General features: G+C 43.9%; 1 protein-coding gene across 3 annotated transcripts in view; it reads right to left on the reverse strand.

The window, feature by feature from the left end:
* Window positions 1-1383: 1383 nt before the first annotated feature.
* ST6GALNAC5 (ST6 N-acetylgalactosaminide alpha-2,6-sialyltransferase 5) overlaps window positions 1384-19260 on the reverse strand; it is a 141911-nt gene continuing 124034 nt past the window's right edge. For 2 of the 3 annotated variants that reach the window (XM_031465412.2, XM_064493439.1), the window contains exons 4-5: window positions 13714-13821; window positions 1384-2148 (exon numbers count right to left, since the gene is read on the reverse strand). In XM_031465412.2, coding sequence (XP_031321272.2) covers window positions 1917-2148; window positions 13714-13821 — 340 coding nt within the window. In that variant the 3' untranslated portion in view covers window positions 1384-1916. Of the gene's footprint in view, window positions 2149-13713; window positions 13822-19260 lie in introns of those variants that run through there. The other variant, XM_064493437.1, reaches the window with a different exon arrangement.

Here is a 19260-nt window from a genome sequence, read left to right on the forward strand (position 1 = left end):
GTTCATAAAGTATTGTTTGCTCAGAGTTCATGCTGTAGAAGAGATTGTGCTGGAATAAAATTCTATTGTCTCTTTAAAAACAACAAGAAAATTTAAAGAACACATCCCCATATGTTTTGGACAGACATTTCAGTCGTACTGGCTTTTAACAGTTCAAGCCACATCACAACAATACCGACTTTATCTTTACTGTATAAATACCTGGACTGTGTTTGCGCCTCGACAAGTTACTATATATAATTAACAGTACCAGTTGGTGCAAGAGACTGGAATCTTAGTACTAATGAAGGAAAGGGAAAAGAAGTGGTAATGTGAAGAAACTTCTTTAATCACAAACCAGGTCACGTCTTGTAAAATAACGTCAGTCTCCATCCATCATATTTGCTGGTGCCTTCAGATTTGGCATTAGAGAAATGAATGCCCCCTAAGCCATGTGTAAGGAAAACACTGGTATATACTTTAAAAAGCTATTTTTTGAACATTATTACTTGCGTAATAATCTTTCCACTATCTGATCTTGGCTCTGAATAAAATAAGTCCTTTACACTCCTGCAGACCAGGAAACGGCAGTGAATATGACATCAGATTTGCAGCGAGTGAATCGGGATAGTTCACAGGGTCAGTGAGTCACATGATAGGGAATCTCCTTGTATCCTCTTCTCACAGACTCACAGAAGGGCAGTTCCTTGCTCTCGTAGCCAGGGAATAGCATGAAAGTTCTCTCTCCCTCTTTCCTCTTTGACGCATGAAGCACCAGACAAGCAGGAAATGGATTTTCGCCAAGGGCGACCAGGGAGGAGGTATGTTTTTAACTGCAAGAGGGAGATAGGTAGTAGAGGGTATAAAAGGCCCCCTAAAATAAGGCTCCTGCTGCCGTGGGAGCCCCATCATTCCAAGGGTGAAGTCCTTACCTGGGTCAACAAGAGGCTCGTTGAGAGGATTTCAGATTTGAAATGAAACTTAAGAGGTCATCCGGTACTGGGACATCACTCTGTGGAAGGGGAAACTGGGGCTTAAGTGAAGTGACCGACATCAATCATTACTAAAGAAACTACTTTTAAGTTTCTCTTGGTGGTATCTTTTTTTGTTGAAGTGGCACATTTTTTGGTTTTCAGTTTTGTCATTTGGAGCATTTCTGCACGTTGGAAAATGGCATAGCTGTTCTTGAAGCCTGAGGGTTCAAAGAATGCAATGCAACATTTCCAAGTCAAATACCATTGCATGCCAACAATGAGCACCGTGAATGCGGCAACTCATCTACCAGTCCCAGGCCTTTGCCAACCATCATTCTGGATTAGAGAGTTAGGAAGGATAAATTACCACACAGTCATAATCTATAAAAATACTGGCCTAGAGCGCACTAAAAAACTCTCGATAAATAAATATTGGGCATTTGCTTTACGAAAGTCAGGGAAGATGCACTCTTCAGACATCATGTCCATACTTCCAGGCTACGTTTTACAAATCACACATACAGAGTCCGACAGATGATGAAGGTTATAGTTTGGGTTAGGATACAACATGATAGAAAAATGCCTTTTGACGTGGTATTTCTATAAAGGAATGCAACTAATACTGTTGAGTTGCACGTTTCAGTTCCGAAGGCAATACTTAAAGAGATCCCAAGTGTTTTAGCCATGGCAGCATCACTGACAGGAGTGTTCAGCCCCTAAGCTAACCCCCTTTGAAAGGGATAACACTCCTTGAGATGTACTGATTCTGGAATTTTCCCTCACGAGCCAGCTGCGCTGATTTGCAGTCACACCTCACAGGCGTCTGAACATGGTACTTCCTGAGGAGTGACACTGTCCCTGCCACCATTTCTGTTCCTCTTTCGCGTCTGGTTCAAGAAGTTCAGTGGCTGGATGTCTGAGTACAGTGGGTACTTGGGATTGTGGTCTGGCCACACACATTCCTCAGAATACAGGTTTATTCTCAGGATGATTTATACCCAGTGATTCTGGTTTCCAGTCTGGTTGAAAGAAGTGAATATTGAATGTCCGTGCCCAGTTCTTAAAGACTCGTTTCTCTGTGATAAATCGGTGATGACTGCCCTTCCGCCCTCGCTCATGGGAGAGGTACATTGTACATTCATCAGGTCCAAAAGGCTCGTAATAATGATACGGAACTGAAGGGTGACTGGGATCCCTGTAGGAGGAAAATGAGATAACTGGTTAAAGCCAAAAAAAAAAAAAAAAAAAAAAAAGAATTCCTTTGACTGATTGCAGTAAGATGTTATCTTTAACAAGCTGATAAACACAAACCATATTTTCAAATTAAATGAATTTCAACTAATGATTTTTCTGATGTTTAGGCAATGTGTGAGTGGAGAGGTTCTGACATGAAATAAACTCAGTGACCAACATTATTAAACAATCAGATTTAAAAAAAAATAAGGGTCTGGGACTAAGTGATCTGAGAGTCATTGGATTTTAACAAGCTGTTATTCTGCAATAGTTTAGACATAGAATGTAAGAGGGGAGAGGATTTTTACATGCTGATCAAATAAAAAATTCAGGAAATAGTGGATTTAAAATATACATTTAAAAATCCCTCTTACTATTTGACTATCATGATTTGTTAAACTTCATAAATGAAGAGCAAAAAAAAAAAAAGTATGCTGTAGGACATTCAGGTTTTTGGGATTTAGAAACTACACAGTGCTAAGACCAATGCTAGTTCTGACTTCCACTCTTGCCCCCTACAATCTATTTAGCACAAATAGTTAGGAAGATATTTATGAAATAAAAACAAATCATTCTCCTTCCCCACCCCAACTTCACCCCAAATCCCCCAGGGGCTTCCATTTATACTAAGAGCATGGCTGGCAGGGTGTTCTGTGATCTGGCTCCCCTCTAGAGCTTCTTCTAACCCACCCAGATTTGGTCCCTCTGCCCTCACCTTACTGGCCTCTCTGGTGATCAACACCACCAAGCTGGTCCCGACCCTGAGGCCTCTGCTCTTAAGGGTGGTCACTGGACTGGACATTCTCCCTCCAGCTCACTTCTGCTGCTGGGGTTCAACTCAAATGTGTCCTCCTCACCGAGGCCTTACCTGACACCTACGCCTCCACTCCATCTCTGAATTTACTTTCTTGATGGCATTAATCATTCTCTGAAACTCCTGTTCTTGCTTCTTTGCTTACAAAAGAGCAGATCTTTTGTCTTGTTCCTAGCAGGTGCTCAATAAATATTTTTTGAATGTTTGTTTGTTGAAAGAAATATAATTTATAAATATATTTACATGGAGTTAGCAGCTCAACAACCAGCCTCTGCGGACAATTTCTCATCCAAGTGTGGAAAGCTGACGATCCAAGTTTGATTCCATGGGAGAAAGACAGCAGGCAGGATGCCACCGCTCTCACTTGTTGCTTTAGGTGGATGATGTACTCAAGTCTAGAGTCTCTATATCGAGAAATTTCAGATCTTCAGTCTCTATTGTGTAGCCTGACAGTCCCAGAATTTTTCTGTCTTTATATCCCTGTCTCTACCTCCAAGGAAAAACACTGGCTCATTTCTTCAAGGTAGTGTGAACACGATTAACGTGCGGGGGTAGCTGGGTGTGCTGATGTGGGGTTACTAAAATATCTAACCCCCAAAGAGCCCTGGTCTCAGACCGGTTTCCGTTCTAGGTCAGTCCACCCCATCTCTTCCATCTTGAAGCCTAAATAATAAGAGTAGTCACACCATCCCAGCAGGTAAACCTTCCTCTCTTGAACTACACTCACCAACTGGCCTTGTTGCAGAATCTAAGCTCTTGTTGGTCTCTTCTTAGCTCTTCTCTTAAAAGGTCCAGGCGTCCCAGCTTCCTGCAAACCACCTCCCAGTGCCTGATGCCCTGGGGTCCCCCTCTGGAACTTGGGCTCTATTCTAAGTACAGTAACTTGGTTTCCCAGAGAGGCTCATCCTGCTGGATACCTATTCGTTTTCTTTGGAGGAGATCAATACACAGATGGCTTTCAGAGTAGCAACTTTACTGGGGTCAGGGATCGAAGTCTTTTATCAAGAGGGGTGTTGAGTTTGTGGCTCTGACAACGATAAACCTTCGAGCTTCCTCTCCTCTGGGGTTAAAGTTCTTCCGGCAAGAGAGATTTATTTTTGTCATGCAGCATTTAAACATCCCTCGTCCTGGGCTGGATGCTGTGCTGAGTGAATACTTTGCCTCTCTGTTATGCCTGTCTCGGAAGTATCTCAATGTTCCACAGTGAAACATCAGACCCTGTCCTATCGAGTTACTATAGAGTTCACTTCCTTACCTACCCTAGAAATTGGAATCCCCTTAAAATTTTAATTGAAGATGTTTTCAGTACAGAATGTGTATGGTAGGAGAAATTCAAGTTGGAACTGACTAATATGAAGAAAATAATAATAAACAAAAAGAAATAGAAATTTGTGAGACAAATCTTCCCAGATTCATATGGCGTCACTGGGGGAGCACACTAAATTCATGTTGCCATGGCAGACTTGGGTTAAGCTTTTATTCCAGTACAGATCAGGTTTTAAATCTGATTCATCCAAGATTTACACATATTGTTGGCATCAATCTGACTAAAGAAACAATTAGGTTTCTAAAAATATCATGAGATTGATTTGGCACCTAGGAATAGGGGGAAACTGGAAACTGGCTAAAGGATGCTACAGGATCAATTTCCTTATTCAGGAAGGCCATCTCCTTGAAGGAAAATATATCTGGCTCCACATAGATCTCCGAAAAGGATAATTAAATTTACATAGTTGGTTATTGTGGTTTCAAAAGTGTCCAAATCAGTGGGCGCTGTTTCCACACTTTAAAACTTTGTCCAAATGGCAGAAAAGCGCTTGGTGGAACTTAAGAAGGCAGAGCTGAAGCAACTGCGGGCACAGCCCTCCTGGTTGTCGGCCTGCGGGCAGCTGCCGTCCTCAGAGCTGTTCAGAAAGCCCTTCCATCAGAAAACTTAAGGTGACAATTCCTTAGGTCTTTTCTCAAGCCTGACTTTCTAAAGGCTGCCAAGGCTTTTTCTTCCCCATCCTGAGCCAAATGAAAACAACAATAAAAGTCAGCGGAATTTTGGTGTGAAAAATCCTCCCTGGTGTGAAAGGGAGGATTCTGGCACCCAAGTTGCTATTTTGGGCCAGGGGATGCTCAGGGAGTGAGGTGTGGGGGTGAAAGGGGGCATGGTAATCATAGAGCCACTTCCCCAAGCGGCTGCAGCCTGTCATCAGCTCTCCAGGGGCCAGTGCAGAAGCAAACCCTGCAGAATAGTGCGAAGAAGGTTTTCTTTTTTTGTTTTTTGTTTTTTTTTCTTTATAGAGAAAGCAGGTGGGGAGAATGAAAGAACTAACATTCAGTGCACAGGAGGAGATTCAAAGAAATACCATTGCCTGTGTTCCACCTCCACAGAGTCTGGTTTAATTGTTTTGGAGAGGGTCACAGGCATAGGTATTTTAAAAAGTGCCTTAAGTTTGAGTATCAAAAGAAATAATGGCAGTATTGGATTAAAAAGCCCATAAAATAAAATAAATATCCACGAGCCCATGATGACTTCAGTAAATTACTGAATAAATAAATAAAAAGGGGGAAGAAACAGCATTTCCTTACAGAATAATTCCAATGAATAAATCTGGAAAGAATGAGGGAGGAGAAAATCACCATTGGAACAATGAAGTAATTGTGGCAGGAAAGATACACCAATGAATGGAATATGAGCAGAGAAAGAGATAAGGAGAAATAGGTTATTTGCATAAAGTTATTAATCCCAGATATTTATTAATGACAAAGGGAGAAACAGTAACCCTTTACAATGAGTAAACCCAGCAGACACCACCTTAACCAAGTGATCAAGGTTACCACGGCCAGTAATAGGACATTCTGACACCGTGTACTTCTCGAGAGGAGATGTCTCTGCTTCTGTAGTATCCTTCTCAGTATAATGCATCACTGCAATCTAATAATGAGAACACATCACACAAATCCAGAGTGATGGGCATCCTACAATAAGGACCAGAATTCTTCAGAAGCGTCAGAGTCACAAAAGATCAGGAAAGACAGAAACTGTCACAGCCTGGAGGAGACTAAGGAGACATGACAAGTCAAGGAGAAAGGGATTGGGTCCTGGAGGAGACACAGAACATCAGGAGGAAAAATGGTGAAATCTGAGTAAGTTCTGCAGTTCAGTTAAGAGTATTGTACCTGTGTTAATTTCTTAGTTTGATAACTGGACCCTAATTATGCAAAATGTTAACATGAAGGGAAGCTAGGTGAAGGGTGTAGGAACTCTCTGTGCTACTTTTGCAACTTTTTCTATTGTTTTAAACTTTTTCAAAACAAAATTTTAAAAAATATAATAATGTTAAAAAGTTCCTTAGGAGATGCTAATATGCAGCCAGGTTTGAGATGGCTGATTTAGCTAAGCACCCGCTAACCTCAGCACTTGGCTCATATTATCGCCTTCACTCTCCATCAGGTGTTTAAGGTAAGTACCACTGCTCTGTGGCGGGTGAGCAGCCGGCACCCGGGGAGAGAGTCGAGTGCCTGGCTTTAAGCACACGGCCTCACTCGTCGGCCGTCCAAGCGGCTAGCCTTGCCCCTTTCAGCCCCAAACACAGTGCTTAGCACTCCACATAGACGGACTTGTTTAGCCCTCACATTGCCCCAGTGAGAGAGGTACTGTTACTACCACCGTTTTACAAATGAGAAAACTCATGCGCAAAGAACCTGAAGAAATTTCAGGGCCCAGAGTTGGACCACAGCTGTACTCTTAAAAGTGAGGCTCTGTGTTTTGGAAAAACTGCTGTCCCACCAGGTGGGTGTCTGCACTCATGGTGCCCCAGGTTCCACTGAACCCCCAGGTTCAGCACACGGTTGGGAGCAACGCTGTCCTTGCTCAGTCTCCCCAGCACCACCTACACAGGTGCCTATGGCGCGGTGGACCCCGGGCCGCGGGTCGGGGTGTGAAGCTGAGGCCTCTCGCTCGCTGGCAGTTTTACCTGCTGATACTAACGGCAGCAGGCGTTTGCCACGTGCCATTTTTAAATCTTCTACAGCTGAGCTGTGCAACTGGAAAGAAGTCTCATACATCAACAAGCAAGGGCGGATTCTTCCATTTCTGGGTACCAGCTAGGCTGGGTTTGGGCTGGACTGACTATGAGGCTGCAAAGGTCCCGAGGAAAGAATGGTGCTTCTGCCTCTCTTCAGAGCTCTCAGATACCCTCTGCAAAGACACGTGTCTCCTTGGCACTGGATACAGTACCGTGCAGCAGGGAGTTGGGAAATGTTTGAGGAAAAGAGTTGAGTCGATAGCTGTCACAACTCTAGGTGGCAGAAATCAACTTGCATGGGGGCCTAGGGGACACCGTGGAGCAGGCAGAAAAAAATATTCCCCCAATGGGCCTTCATACACCTCTGCTGCAGCCCGTGGGGCCGGCTGAGGCACCTTTATTCTGCTGCTCACATTTCTTGTCTGTTCAGCCTCTTATGGATGGAGAGCCACGGCCCACCTTGGAAGCCAGTGGAATAATACTTGTGTTTCTGGGCAAAGGAGCACCAAGAGCCGGCAGCCATCCTGTCCACACCGTCCCCGGGGCAGAGAGCCCGGGGGGGCCACGTGAACCCCACAGCCACCCCCAGCCACTCAGGCACCTCAGGGGGTGCCATCACATCCCGTAACAGATCAGGCGTACCCACGGGAGAGAGGAAGGTGACGAAAACACCCAGTGACTGGCCAGTTTATAGTCATGGCAAAGGTAGACATCTATGAAAAAAACAACAATATATTTTAAGTTCACTTCATAAAATGCAAACCACGTGGCTGCATTCCATTCCATGCCTGTCCTCTGCAAGTATCTGATTCTACACGGTGGACTGCCACCAAGTAGGAACTTCCCCTGTTGCGCTGGCAGCTTGATGAACGTTCACTAGATAATAACTCTAGCAGAATCAACTCTCTGGAATTCACGATACCTTTGAGATGTCCTTCACATTATGGATGAGGTATTAATCTAGTTCCATGACAGTGATCACTCTGAGTCATTACTCTGCTAATTAATACTCAAGAAATGATGGGGAACAGAGAGTTGTAAACTTGGTAATGTGTTAAGTACGACCAGAAATGAGATTATTAGATAGAATTGAAATGCTTGGTCCATTATTATCACAAATAATTTACAGTGGAAAATGAGATTAAAAATACTCACCATAACTTAGTTTGGAAAGCAATGATAACAGAGCTTTTTCATGACAATTTATAGTCCACCTAGGGAGAATGGATTTGGTTTCTATACGGATATGGCATGATTTAAGGGTCTACGTCCACATAATAATATATTTAGAGGTTGTCTCCAGTGTGACATGACATTAATTTTCTCCAGCTTTCTGCACACTGATGAGCCTGGAGTCCAGGGACAGAGGCAGGATGCAGACTGATGCTTCAAGCCTGAGCCCCTCTGAGGACCCAACGCTGGTCTTGGCCGAGAATGAACCAGGTGGCCACCATGACGCTTGGAATCTGAGTTTGCCATTTGCGAATTACACCCTTCACTCACCTGGCACTTTTGGTCTTGCAGTAAATATTGAATCAGTCTCTTAAAAACCTCCAAGGAAAGGAAGGTCTTTATTTATTGAGTTAAATCAATACTGAATACACACTATGTGCCAGACACAATGGCAAGTGCCAGAGATCCAAATGTGGCTGGAGACTGGACCCCCTCTCGTAAGGAGGTTACACATTACTCAGCGAGGTGAGGTGGAGAGGGAGGTGGAAGAGAGCCCAGGAGGGGCCCGGGTGGGGTCTGACTCAGACAGGAGGTCAGGGAACGCTTGTAGGACGAGGACCTGCCGTGTCTGAAGCAGTGGAGGGAGGGGTTAAGGGTTTTGGCTCTTCGGCCCTGGAGACCTGGCAAATCCCAGCTCCATCACTTGCCTGCTGTACGACTTTGGCCAGCAGTTTCCTGTCTTCAAGCTTTGTATGTAAAATGATGATAATAGTGTTTCCTTCCTGGGGTCATCATAAAGGTCCAGTGAAATGGCACATGGACTCCTACCAAGCACAGGACCAGCAGGCGGTATGTGCAGGAAACATATCAGCCTTTCACGTTATGGTGAAGAACAAGCAGTCATCAGCCAAATTAAGAAGGAGGGCACGGACATCCCGAGATGAGGGCAAAGGGACGGGGGTCTGCGGGGTGACTTCCTTTACTTCCTTTATAAGTTCCTCAGTGGGGCTAAAATGAACCTGGGGGAGTGGAAGAGATGAGGCGAAAGTGGCTGTGGGTGCCAGGTGCTGAACTGGGGACTGTGAACTCTGTTCTAAAAGCTTCGGGGACCTGCTGAGGGGTTTAGGTGACAGAGGGAGATGTGTGGTTTCTCCAGCAGCACAGTGGTGTTTGGAGAGGAAAGAGAAAGACCAGAGTTGGAGAGAGTGGTCAGTAGGCTTGCTTCAGTACCAAACGGAAGAGGGAAAGGCTGCCCACCAGGCACAGGACTTTTAATCAGTGTCGGAGTCCACAGGGTTTTGAACAACGTGTCCCTCATCTGCCATCGTGGCCCTTCAGACAGCCACTGCTTCCATCTGTGGTTTTATGTACGAAGGTGAAGCTATCATTCTTCCTAACGAGTCCGTGTGCTTAATAGTTTAGAGGCCACTGGAAGTTTGCTTGCCAATGAATGACTCCCGGAAGTAAGTCCCTCCTTTGGGTGGGAGGGACAAGAAGGCCAGGCCTCGAGGAGAGCTGGATGGGAAATGACAGCTCCGGGCTGGTGGGGGTGAACCTACCCACACTTCTTGGGAATCAGGCAGTCACGGATTGCTCAGCTGTCCCTGTCCTATTCTGTCCCCTCCCTCAGCTCATGCACACAGCAGCCGACATTCCCCCTAGGTCACAGCCACACTAAGCCAGTGGACATGACGGCAGAAGTGGTCCAGGGCCTGATCTTTCTGTGCCTTGGTTTCCCTGGCAATCAGATTCTCCTTAAAAGTGTGTGAGTTTGATTAGGTTGGAAAGCAGTGTGACTGTGTCTTAGACCAGAGGTCATCAGGGCTGTCAAGGTTCTTACGTGCCATGGGACCCTTTGTTGTATGAGAGCCCGTAAATATGTAACACAGAGAGGATGATCTGCTCTTGATGAAGTGGGGCCGGAGGGACCAATGCTTTCTTCTCTCGGCTCCTTGCCCTTGTCCCACCGGAGAGGGTCAGTAGAAAGCCGAAGCTGGGTGTTTCAATAAAGCCCTGAGTGTCAGACACTGACAGGCAGAGAGTGAATGTTTTCTCCCGCAGGCACCTTGTGAACCTTCTGTCCCCTATGACTGAATCCTGTCCAAGTGACACTCAGGAGACTGAAGGCAGAAACCCCATCTCATTCGTTGTTGATTATGTCCCCGAGTGCCAAACAACACAGGTTAGCTGAATGAATCAAAGTCTCTGATTTATTTAGTAAATGAATTCTTTGGAGAGTACTAGTTGTATCTCAAAGTCTGAAAGGGTTAATTTATCCCAAATGAGCAGCTGGCTCTCCTTTTGTTTGCTGAAATCTGGCCCCATGTGATGTCCTGCAAAGAGCTGGAGGCCACAGGAAGCCAATTCTCAATGGTGAAGAAAAGTGGGACCGGATTCATAGAGGAGACCATTCATCAGTACTCATTGGGCGTCCCCTTAAAAAGCCCTAATGGGTATCCACGCGTGTGGATCAGTGAGTCCCTTCACCTGGTAAATTCACACATGCTTAACACACGCCAGAGCTGTGCCGAGCATTCCTCATCTATTGTCTCATGGAATTATCATGTAAACCCTGGAGGTAAGTACTAATGCCCTCATCCTCGCCCACATATGGAAATTAAGGCTTCTGAGATAGTCATTAAGCAACTTGCCCAAGGTAACAAAGGTTCAGTGAGGTTGAGTAACTTTCTCAAGGTTGCACAGCTTCTGAGAGGCAGAAATGGCTTGTTTTCAGTCACACAAACACGCTTTTACTGCAGCACCAGAGAGAGTCAAGGACAGGGCCATTTGTTCACTCGATACGTATGGTGCATCCACCATAAGCCAGGACAATAAATACCTACTGTCCTGCGCACCACGGCTCCAACAGCAACCCACGGACATGAATCTCTGCCTTCGAGGAGTTTATATTCAGGTGCACTCAGCCAGCTTGAGGTCAGTCATCTCACAAAACTTCCCTACCACTTCTGGCCCTGGTGACGTCTTACCTTGGTGACGTCTTACCTCTGTAAGTTCTAGAGCTCATGACACACATACCAGCTGGCCCACTGCGTTCTTAGCTTCTTTCAAAATTAAGGCAAAAGGGGAAATGTTCAGACCAGCAGCAGGGCTAATTTACGAGTTGCTTTTTCATTCTCTGGTAGCAGACACTTTGCAAGAGTCATTTGACTCCAACTGGCTTTGCTGTGTTTATTATATTTCCATCTGGGTATACCGATCTAGCATGAGCCTCAAGGAGGCAAGAGTTGTGTCCTAGTCTTTGAACCCCCCTCCCCTCCCAAATTCTTGGTACCTCTCAGGGCAACTCTCAGGTCTTAGGATAATATTAATAATTATTTTATAGATCTTACAGTATAATATATTAGTATAAATAAATAAATATATTAGTAATACTAATGATATTAATAATCTTTCCTGAGCACTAACTATGTGCTGGGCATGGTGTCACACACTCTACATCCATGATCTCATATAACCCTCACCATCACATGTTTGCTTTTATTATCATTTTCTTGTGACCATTTTGCAGATGAGGACAGCAAGGCTCAAGGTCACCAGTTGGGAACTGAGCACCTGGTGGTTCAGCCCACGTGTCCTGCACATAAAGATGAAAGGAACTTGGGAATCAGTCTGTGCTGCTCCCGGCTGCTCCCTTCTTATCCTCCCTAAACAGGCGTCACAACCGTACAGGATGCTGTGTCCAGCCTAACCCTCCGCACCCGACAGCACACAGCACACTTCTTTTCTCTGACAGGATGCCGGGTGGAAAGATCCTTCTGAAGAGTTCTTGCTGAAAGCACCTTGTGAGAACAACTAGCAAACCTGCGGCATGATGTCCGAGGAACAGAAATTCAGAGTGGGGGGCAATGCATGTTGCAGGGACAGTGGTATCCCGACTTGCTAGTGTCAGTTCGTAAATTGTTCCCATCCCACGTGTGGGAAGTCACGCTGAACTAACTCTGAGTAAAAGAAATGACAGGTTAACGTGCCTTTCATTTGTTTTCCATAATAAATGGAATATTTCCTTGAACACTTTAAATCATTAACATTTCAATTTGTTGATGCACCTCCCTCCTGGCGTCCTAATGGCAACGTTGCATAATTATACCTGCCGGCTAACCAGCAGCTTTGATGGCTCTTTGCGCGCCCGTAGGTGCTGCTGCCACCGCCTTTGTTAGCCAGTTGGTTTGAGGGGACAGTTTGCCTTTTCACACCATCCTACCGACTTTCTGCACGTAGGCTGTTAAGTGGGGAGACAAGCCAGTGCCGTAAGTGATGACGAACCGAGTGAGGATCCAAGCTCGCTCTTGCCACGTACGAGGCGCTGTTCCAAGCACTTTCCATGTATTCGCTTATTTAATCCACCTACAACTCTCTGAGGCAGAAAGTCTATTATTATCATCACAGCCACTTCTAATGGCGAAGAAGCTGAGACACAGAGAGCCTGAGCAACGTGCTCGAGGCTCATACTTGCTTGGCACCTGTGTGGTTTGCTCCAGACTCTCCAGCCTCCCTCACTACATTGTGTCTTCCCTGAGGATGCGTGAGGCCAGGCAGTCCACACCGTCCCCTCCCGCCTGTGACCTGACTCTTACCTGTAAACTAGCACTGCGGCTGTGCTGTCTCTGTTTTAAGGAGGGCGGGAGAAAAGGCGCAAAGTGATAATGGCACCGTCCTTGCACCAAATCTCCACATTTCAGGTTTGCCTCAAGGCCCATAGCCTTTGAGAAGTTGCTAGGTTTAAAACATGTGAAGGCATAAGCAAGCTTAAAACCACCCCAGGGTTCACCATGTGAAGATCAGGACTGAGGCCATGTACAGTCAGCAGGCGTTCCTGAAAACTAGGAAATTTTCTGAACTTATTGGCATCTCTACTTTAAATGAAAGGTGAGTTTTCAACTGGGCTTCCGCAAATCGGGCCCTGAACGTTTCTCAGTGCATCTGTTAGTGCACATCAGACTCTGCCTGGGCACGTGCCGGGAGGTAACCTAAGACAGCAACAGAGATGTATGTACGTTCCCTTTAAAGCGATACATCAAAATAATTACGTCTGTGCTTTTGGTCTTAGAAGCACAAACCGAGGCTACTGATGTGGAAAGGGAAAGAGACTCAGAGGAATATTTTAATTTTAGAAAACAGGCCTTCCCGTCAAAGAAGTTTACTCTCTTTAATTCATTAAAAATTACCACATTCCTTTCAAATGAGACTAAAACTAATATTTCTTAATGCTTGTTCATCATTAATATTATGCCAATTATTGCATTACTTTTGGTTGATAAATATTCAGAGGATAAATGAAGCCCATAAGATGGATTAATTATCCAGCAGTACAAACAAAAACTTTCAATATTTTATACCACATAATTAAATGCTGTTTGTTGTTTCTAGAACCAGGATGTGGGACATGTTAATTAATTGCTTCGAGAAGACAGTAAGACATGTTTCATGGTTCATATCTGGAATCGGATATTTATAAACACTGTGCAACACTGCTGATGAATGACACTCGCAGAGTAAACCTTACCTGCAGAAGTCTGGGGGCACCATGCCATAAACATTGATCCTGTCACAGAGCTCCAGGGCAATCGTCATTGTGAACCAGCCGGTGCTGAGCCAAGTGTTGGAGATCTTTCTGAAAGGAACAACAATTAAGTCTGCAGGCTGGTCAAACAATCATTATACCCCCTCCATCTTAAATCTTTTCTAGAACAAGGCTGACTATAAACACACACACACACACACACTCTCGATCTCTCTCTCCATTTGGTAAATAGCTGGAAATTTGGAAATAGCAGGGAGAAACGCGTTACCAACACGGCCGGATTCCACAGTGCCATGATAAACGAGGCTGCTGCCCCACCACCGTGGAGACTCCAGAGACTTCTGCATAATCAGTGATGATCATCCTCGTCTCCATGTTCAAGTGCGTATCACCACAATTCAATTTCTTGTAAGATGAGAATCCTCCTGTGTCAACTCTTTATTAACTAGAATACTTGACTAGCTATAAATATCCCCTTCCCCCAAGCAGAGTGGATAATGAAGAGCTTATTAAATATGAATAAACGAAGTTGTGTCTATTGGTCAACTGATCAATTGATCAATCAAATGATCTTAGGGTAGAAGCTTGCCTTCAACTAGACTCACACCATCTTGATGGAACGTCTTTCCTTAGAAAGGAAGAGGATGGGGCTAATGACCAGAGGAAAAGGGCCACGGGAGTGTTTATGTTTACTTGAGCCTTTCCTTTATTTGACCTCAGAAGAGCCAGAGCCCTCTGAAAATGTTCATTAGAAGACCAAAAACTGACAAAATTTAAGGAATGAATCTGTAAATTCTAACATCCATTCATTTGCCTATTCAAACATCTGTATAGAGCTCTAAACATACGCCAAGTCTAAGCGTAATTGCGAGACAAACGTCAAGGTCTACTTTGACCCTGTGAGGATGACTCGGTCTCCTATGCTATGCTGCTGTGGATAATAATTTCAATTCTTTGGGGGTTGCTGCATTCACCTTTTTTTTCCCCAGTGCTTATGGCATGCCTCATTAGCCAGTTTCAAACACCTTATCCCCAAGGTCAGACTGTCTGCCTTTGTGCGGCCATAGCACCATGTGTGATGTGAATAACAGAGTTGCAGAAAAGCTTTTCTACTTGCACTGTGTAGCACCCCTCTTTGAGAAGAAAGAGTTTTTGTTAAGCCGTTTGCATCATTTCCATTTCACTTAAGGAATAACACCCCCAAAAAGGCATTTTAAGAAGTCTTTTGCTTTGTCACATACCTGACAGGAATGGGTAATTTACTCATTTCTGAACTCATGGCTTCCACTTTCTAGTTCTTAATCCTTTCACTCATTTTTATTTTCCATTCCATTGTATCCTGATCCAGTAACACCCCAGCTTCTAAAGATGGAAGTAACATGGATTTGTGTCTTACTCGTCTCTATCATTCACCAGCTGAATGACCTGAGGCAGGTTACTGCTGTTCTTTGAACCTTGATTTTTTTTTACCTAGAAAGAAATCTTATCTAGAAAGCAGGCATGGTACACTCCATCTTCCTGGGCTATTCTGAGTCCAAAAAGAGAGAACATCATAAAAAGTATCTAGCCTACTGTGTTGATGCATCGGGATCCCTTCCTCCTCTCTTGATTGCTAGGTTGGAGCACATGCTGTGAATAATTCCACCATTCCTCTCAGTGCCCTTTAATGCACAAAGAGACGGATCTCCTTCCAGCGTCTGCTACTGGCTCCTGTGTGGGAGCCACCATCAGTAGTTAGGGCAGTAATCAGAAAATTCTGGAGCCTCCAGCCTACGTAGGTCTTAATAAGCCCCCTTCTTTCTCACCACGGCAATATAATCATAAGACCTTTGGGACTGAAGGAGAGGAACGGAGCAGAGCTGAGTATGGGGACGGGAAGGGGAGGAGGTGCCTGGCCTCAAGTTAGAGCTTGTCTTCACCCATGTGGCTGTGACCTTGCGATGGCCAGTTGTTCTAGACTTAAACTGCATGAGTGACTATGTGGGAGGATGTGGAGCCCAGGAGGAGAATGATAGCTCATTGACATCCTCAGATTCCTGATCCAGGAATCGCACCCGTGTCACTATGCCTTCAAGATGTGGGAAACAAGAGGGCTTTTCCCAGTGGTGAAACACCCCTGTAATTTTGGCTCTCTTTTGTGTGATGTAGTAGAAACCACAAAAATACAGGGGGATGGGACTCTACAGAAAAAGCTTTCATATGTAAAAATGGGGAGAATAAAAAGTGGAGAACTAAAGAAACTCAGGTGAGTGTTCTTTGCCCCTTAAAATCCCCCAGTCTTACAAAATAATAGCCTCTGGGGATCACATGCTATAGAAATACAACTGCTTTGTGCTGTCATTCTAAAATGATTTGAACTCCTTTTCCAACAAAGGAATATCTACTGTTTTTACACTTAATCAGCTGTAATGAAGGAATATGAAGAGCTGTCATGTGCTTATTAGGGAAAATTATCAGATATTCTTTTATATGATGAAGTAACACACTGAGCTGATAATTCTATAGTGCACACTAAATTACAATTAAAGGCCTTTCTGCTCCACCAGAATCTCATTTATAATCTCTATGGAAATATTCTTCCTACACTTATTTCATTTATGCTTCCTTTATCTAATTACTATAATATTGGTTCTGAATCATATTTTCCTAATGTCCCCTTATTCAATTATAAAGTTATTTTCAAGTACAGTTACTTTCTAATATCAAAGAGTACCACTTGGCCATCTATGTCATTTGTCATGCTTCTCAACTGCAGACTGTTCCTAAGCCACTTTTTCTCCCTCCACTTTTAAGGAGGGCGAAACTCCCATAAATCAAAAATCTATTGAATTTTCCCACTTCTTCAGAATATTAGCCTGAAATGAATGTCCTGATCATGAGATGTACAAAATTAGATATTCTACCCTTTGTGTGTCTTTAATACATGTTCCTGTTTTGTTAGGTTTCAAGAAAAACACAGAAGAAATACTGTCAGACCCTAAATGTTTTTGTGTTTTAGTTTACAGAAGTAGCTCTGTACTGAAGGGCTGTTTCTGACCTTGCTCTTTTAGCTCGGAGAATAGCCTGTAGATTAAGGACATGGACACATGAGACTATTGAGAAGTACAATATTTGCTTCTCTAAGACTGTTCCCTAAAGGCAACAGTCACAAGGGCTCAGTGACAATGTGCTCTGGTTCCCTACAAATCCATCAGTGTGATCCCCTGAGTAGGGACTGTGTGGATCCTAGCAGATGGATGAGAGGCTTGGTAGCCAATCCACAAAATGTTGTCTCTCCCCTTCCCATCTGGGCTCGCTAAGGAAGAACGCAGCCTATTGAGCAAAAGGTTTTCATTGATCAGAATTTAATGAATTTAGTGAGTGGGTTATGTCTTGATGTGAGGTTGTTTTCTAAAGATCTAAGGGTGGAATGGCTAGTCTCCAAGTTATCAACTTAACCCCTTAAGATCCAGAGAAACGTGTAATTATCCTAAATAGCTAACACTGCATCAGAGTTTCAGGAATACTTAAATTCAGCAAACAATCATCAAACTAAAAAGAGACAAGTGTTTTCTACTGAAGAGAACGCTTCTACTTATTTTGAATTTTCCAACCAGACAAAAAGGAAACTATAAATAATGTCCCTCATTCTCCTTCCCTTATAAAAACGCTCTCTTAGTTAAGTAACTCATTCAAATGAGCACCAGTCTCTCTTATTTGTGGTTTTTAAAGGACAATAAGTGATTGGATTTTGTGACAGCTTGTAATGACGACCAGGATCCCTCATGGGATCTACTGGCTGGGCTAACCACGGAGTCACCTGGGCCTCCAGGGAAGGAGACCACAGCACCCGCAGCCACGGCCCCCTCTCCTTGCTCCAGCAGATGCCAGGCCCCCTGCTTGCCTGGATCAGCTCTCAAAGGCTACACGGTTTTCAGGATTTAAAAAGAAAGCTCTTCCCTGCAAAGAATTTGGGGACGATGAGCTTTGGTCTTTCTTAAGACTCTTCTCTATAATGAGCTGCCTAAAGTAGCCAAAAGGATTTAGTACTTCATATTCTTTATTTTGTGTGTTATATCCCTTTAGTTTAAAGATAAGAAATTGACTTAGTAACAGTTTTTGTAAGAGAAAGGGGCAAATTACATGATTAAATGTATTCATTTAAACAGTAAGTGTATTCATTATAAAAGTATATATATATATATATTTTTAATTTTGGGAGGTGTGGGTAGGTAATTAGGTTTATTTATTTGTTTATTTCTTAACAGAGGAACTGGGGATTGAACCCAGGACCTTGTGCATGCTAAGGACATGCTCTACTACTGAGCTATACCTTCCTCCCTAAAAGTATATGTTTTTGAATTAAGAAAATGAGGAAACTGAATTATTAAATCAGTCCTATGAGGCCCTTTTTAACGGGCAGTCACTCCTGACCCTTTGTCTCTGCCTCACCTCCAGACACTCCCCACCAGCCCTCCTGACAGCAGCCAGAGGGATTTCTCTCCAACCGCCTGCTCATCCTCTCACCTCTGAGTCCTCGTACCCATAAGGACCTTTCTCTCTCTCCTTCTCAGGTTCTTCTTTACTCGGATAAATACTTATAGGCCTAGGTCTCAGCTTAAATACACCTTTTTGAGAAAGTCTTTCCATCACCCCCTTATCTCCTGGACTAGTGCTTTTCAAAATATTTTGACCTAGAGTGAGAAATACATTTTACATCATGATTGAGCATATATGATCACATGTATTATGCACAGTTTTCATTTCATCTTATTTTTTTAAGTGTGTAATTCAGTGGTTTTGAGTATATCCACAGGGTTGGGCCATCACCATCACTATCTAATTCCAGGGCAATTTCATCACCTCAAAAAGAAGCCCCTGGGTATGTGTATTTATATGTATAAAACCAAAATGAATTTTATTTCAGGAAATAATACTTTGCCTTGCTTACAATGAGGGATGAATGCTGACATTGTCTGTTTTATTCCATTCTTTTCATTACATTAAAAAAAAATCTTGCAGTGACTCACTACATTCATTTCATGTCCCATTACTGAGTTGTAACCTACAGTTTGGTAGACCTTGCCCTAAACTACAGCAGGTTTCCCTGTCCCACCAGTCAGAGGACTGTTTTCTTCCCCTTGGAGGACCTAGCACACTGGCCACTACTTGGTGAGCGTGTCTGCCTGCCCTGTAAGACGACATTCTGGGAGGGCAGTGTCAGGATGTGCCTTATTTTTCACTGTCTCCCCAGTGCCAAGTGCAGGGAAGCAGTGGGTACTCAGTAAGTATCTGTTGACTGAATAAATATTTGCCTTTGAAAGAGAAAAATAACCCTATACATTTCTTTTTGGTTAGTGTCCACACAAGGCAAATGTAATGCTGTAAATCTATTATTTTGCACTTACTACCAGTGGAAGGAAGCCAGCAGCAGTGTCGCCTCTTCCTCCAAAATAGGGATCTGGCTGCGAGTTACCCATATAAATGTCTTAGTGCTTCCTTTCACTATGCCCTATAAATTCAGCTGGAGCAGCCCTGTCTCCAGGAGGA

This window comes from Camelus dromedarius, chromosome 14, assembly GCF_036321535.1.
Source record: "Camelus dromedarius isolate mCamDro1 chromosome 14, mCamDro1.pat, whole genome shotgun sequence".
NCBI lineage: Eukaryota > Metazoa > Chordata > Mammalia > Artiodactyla > Camelidae > Camelus > Camelus dromedarius.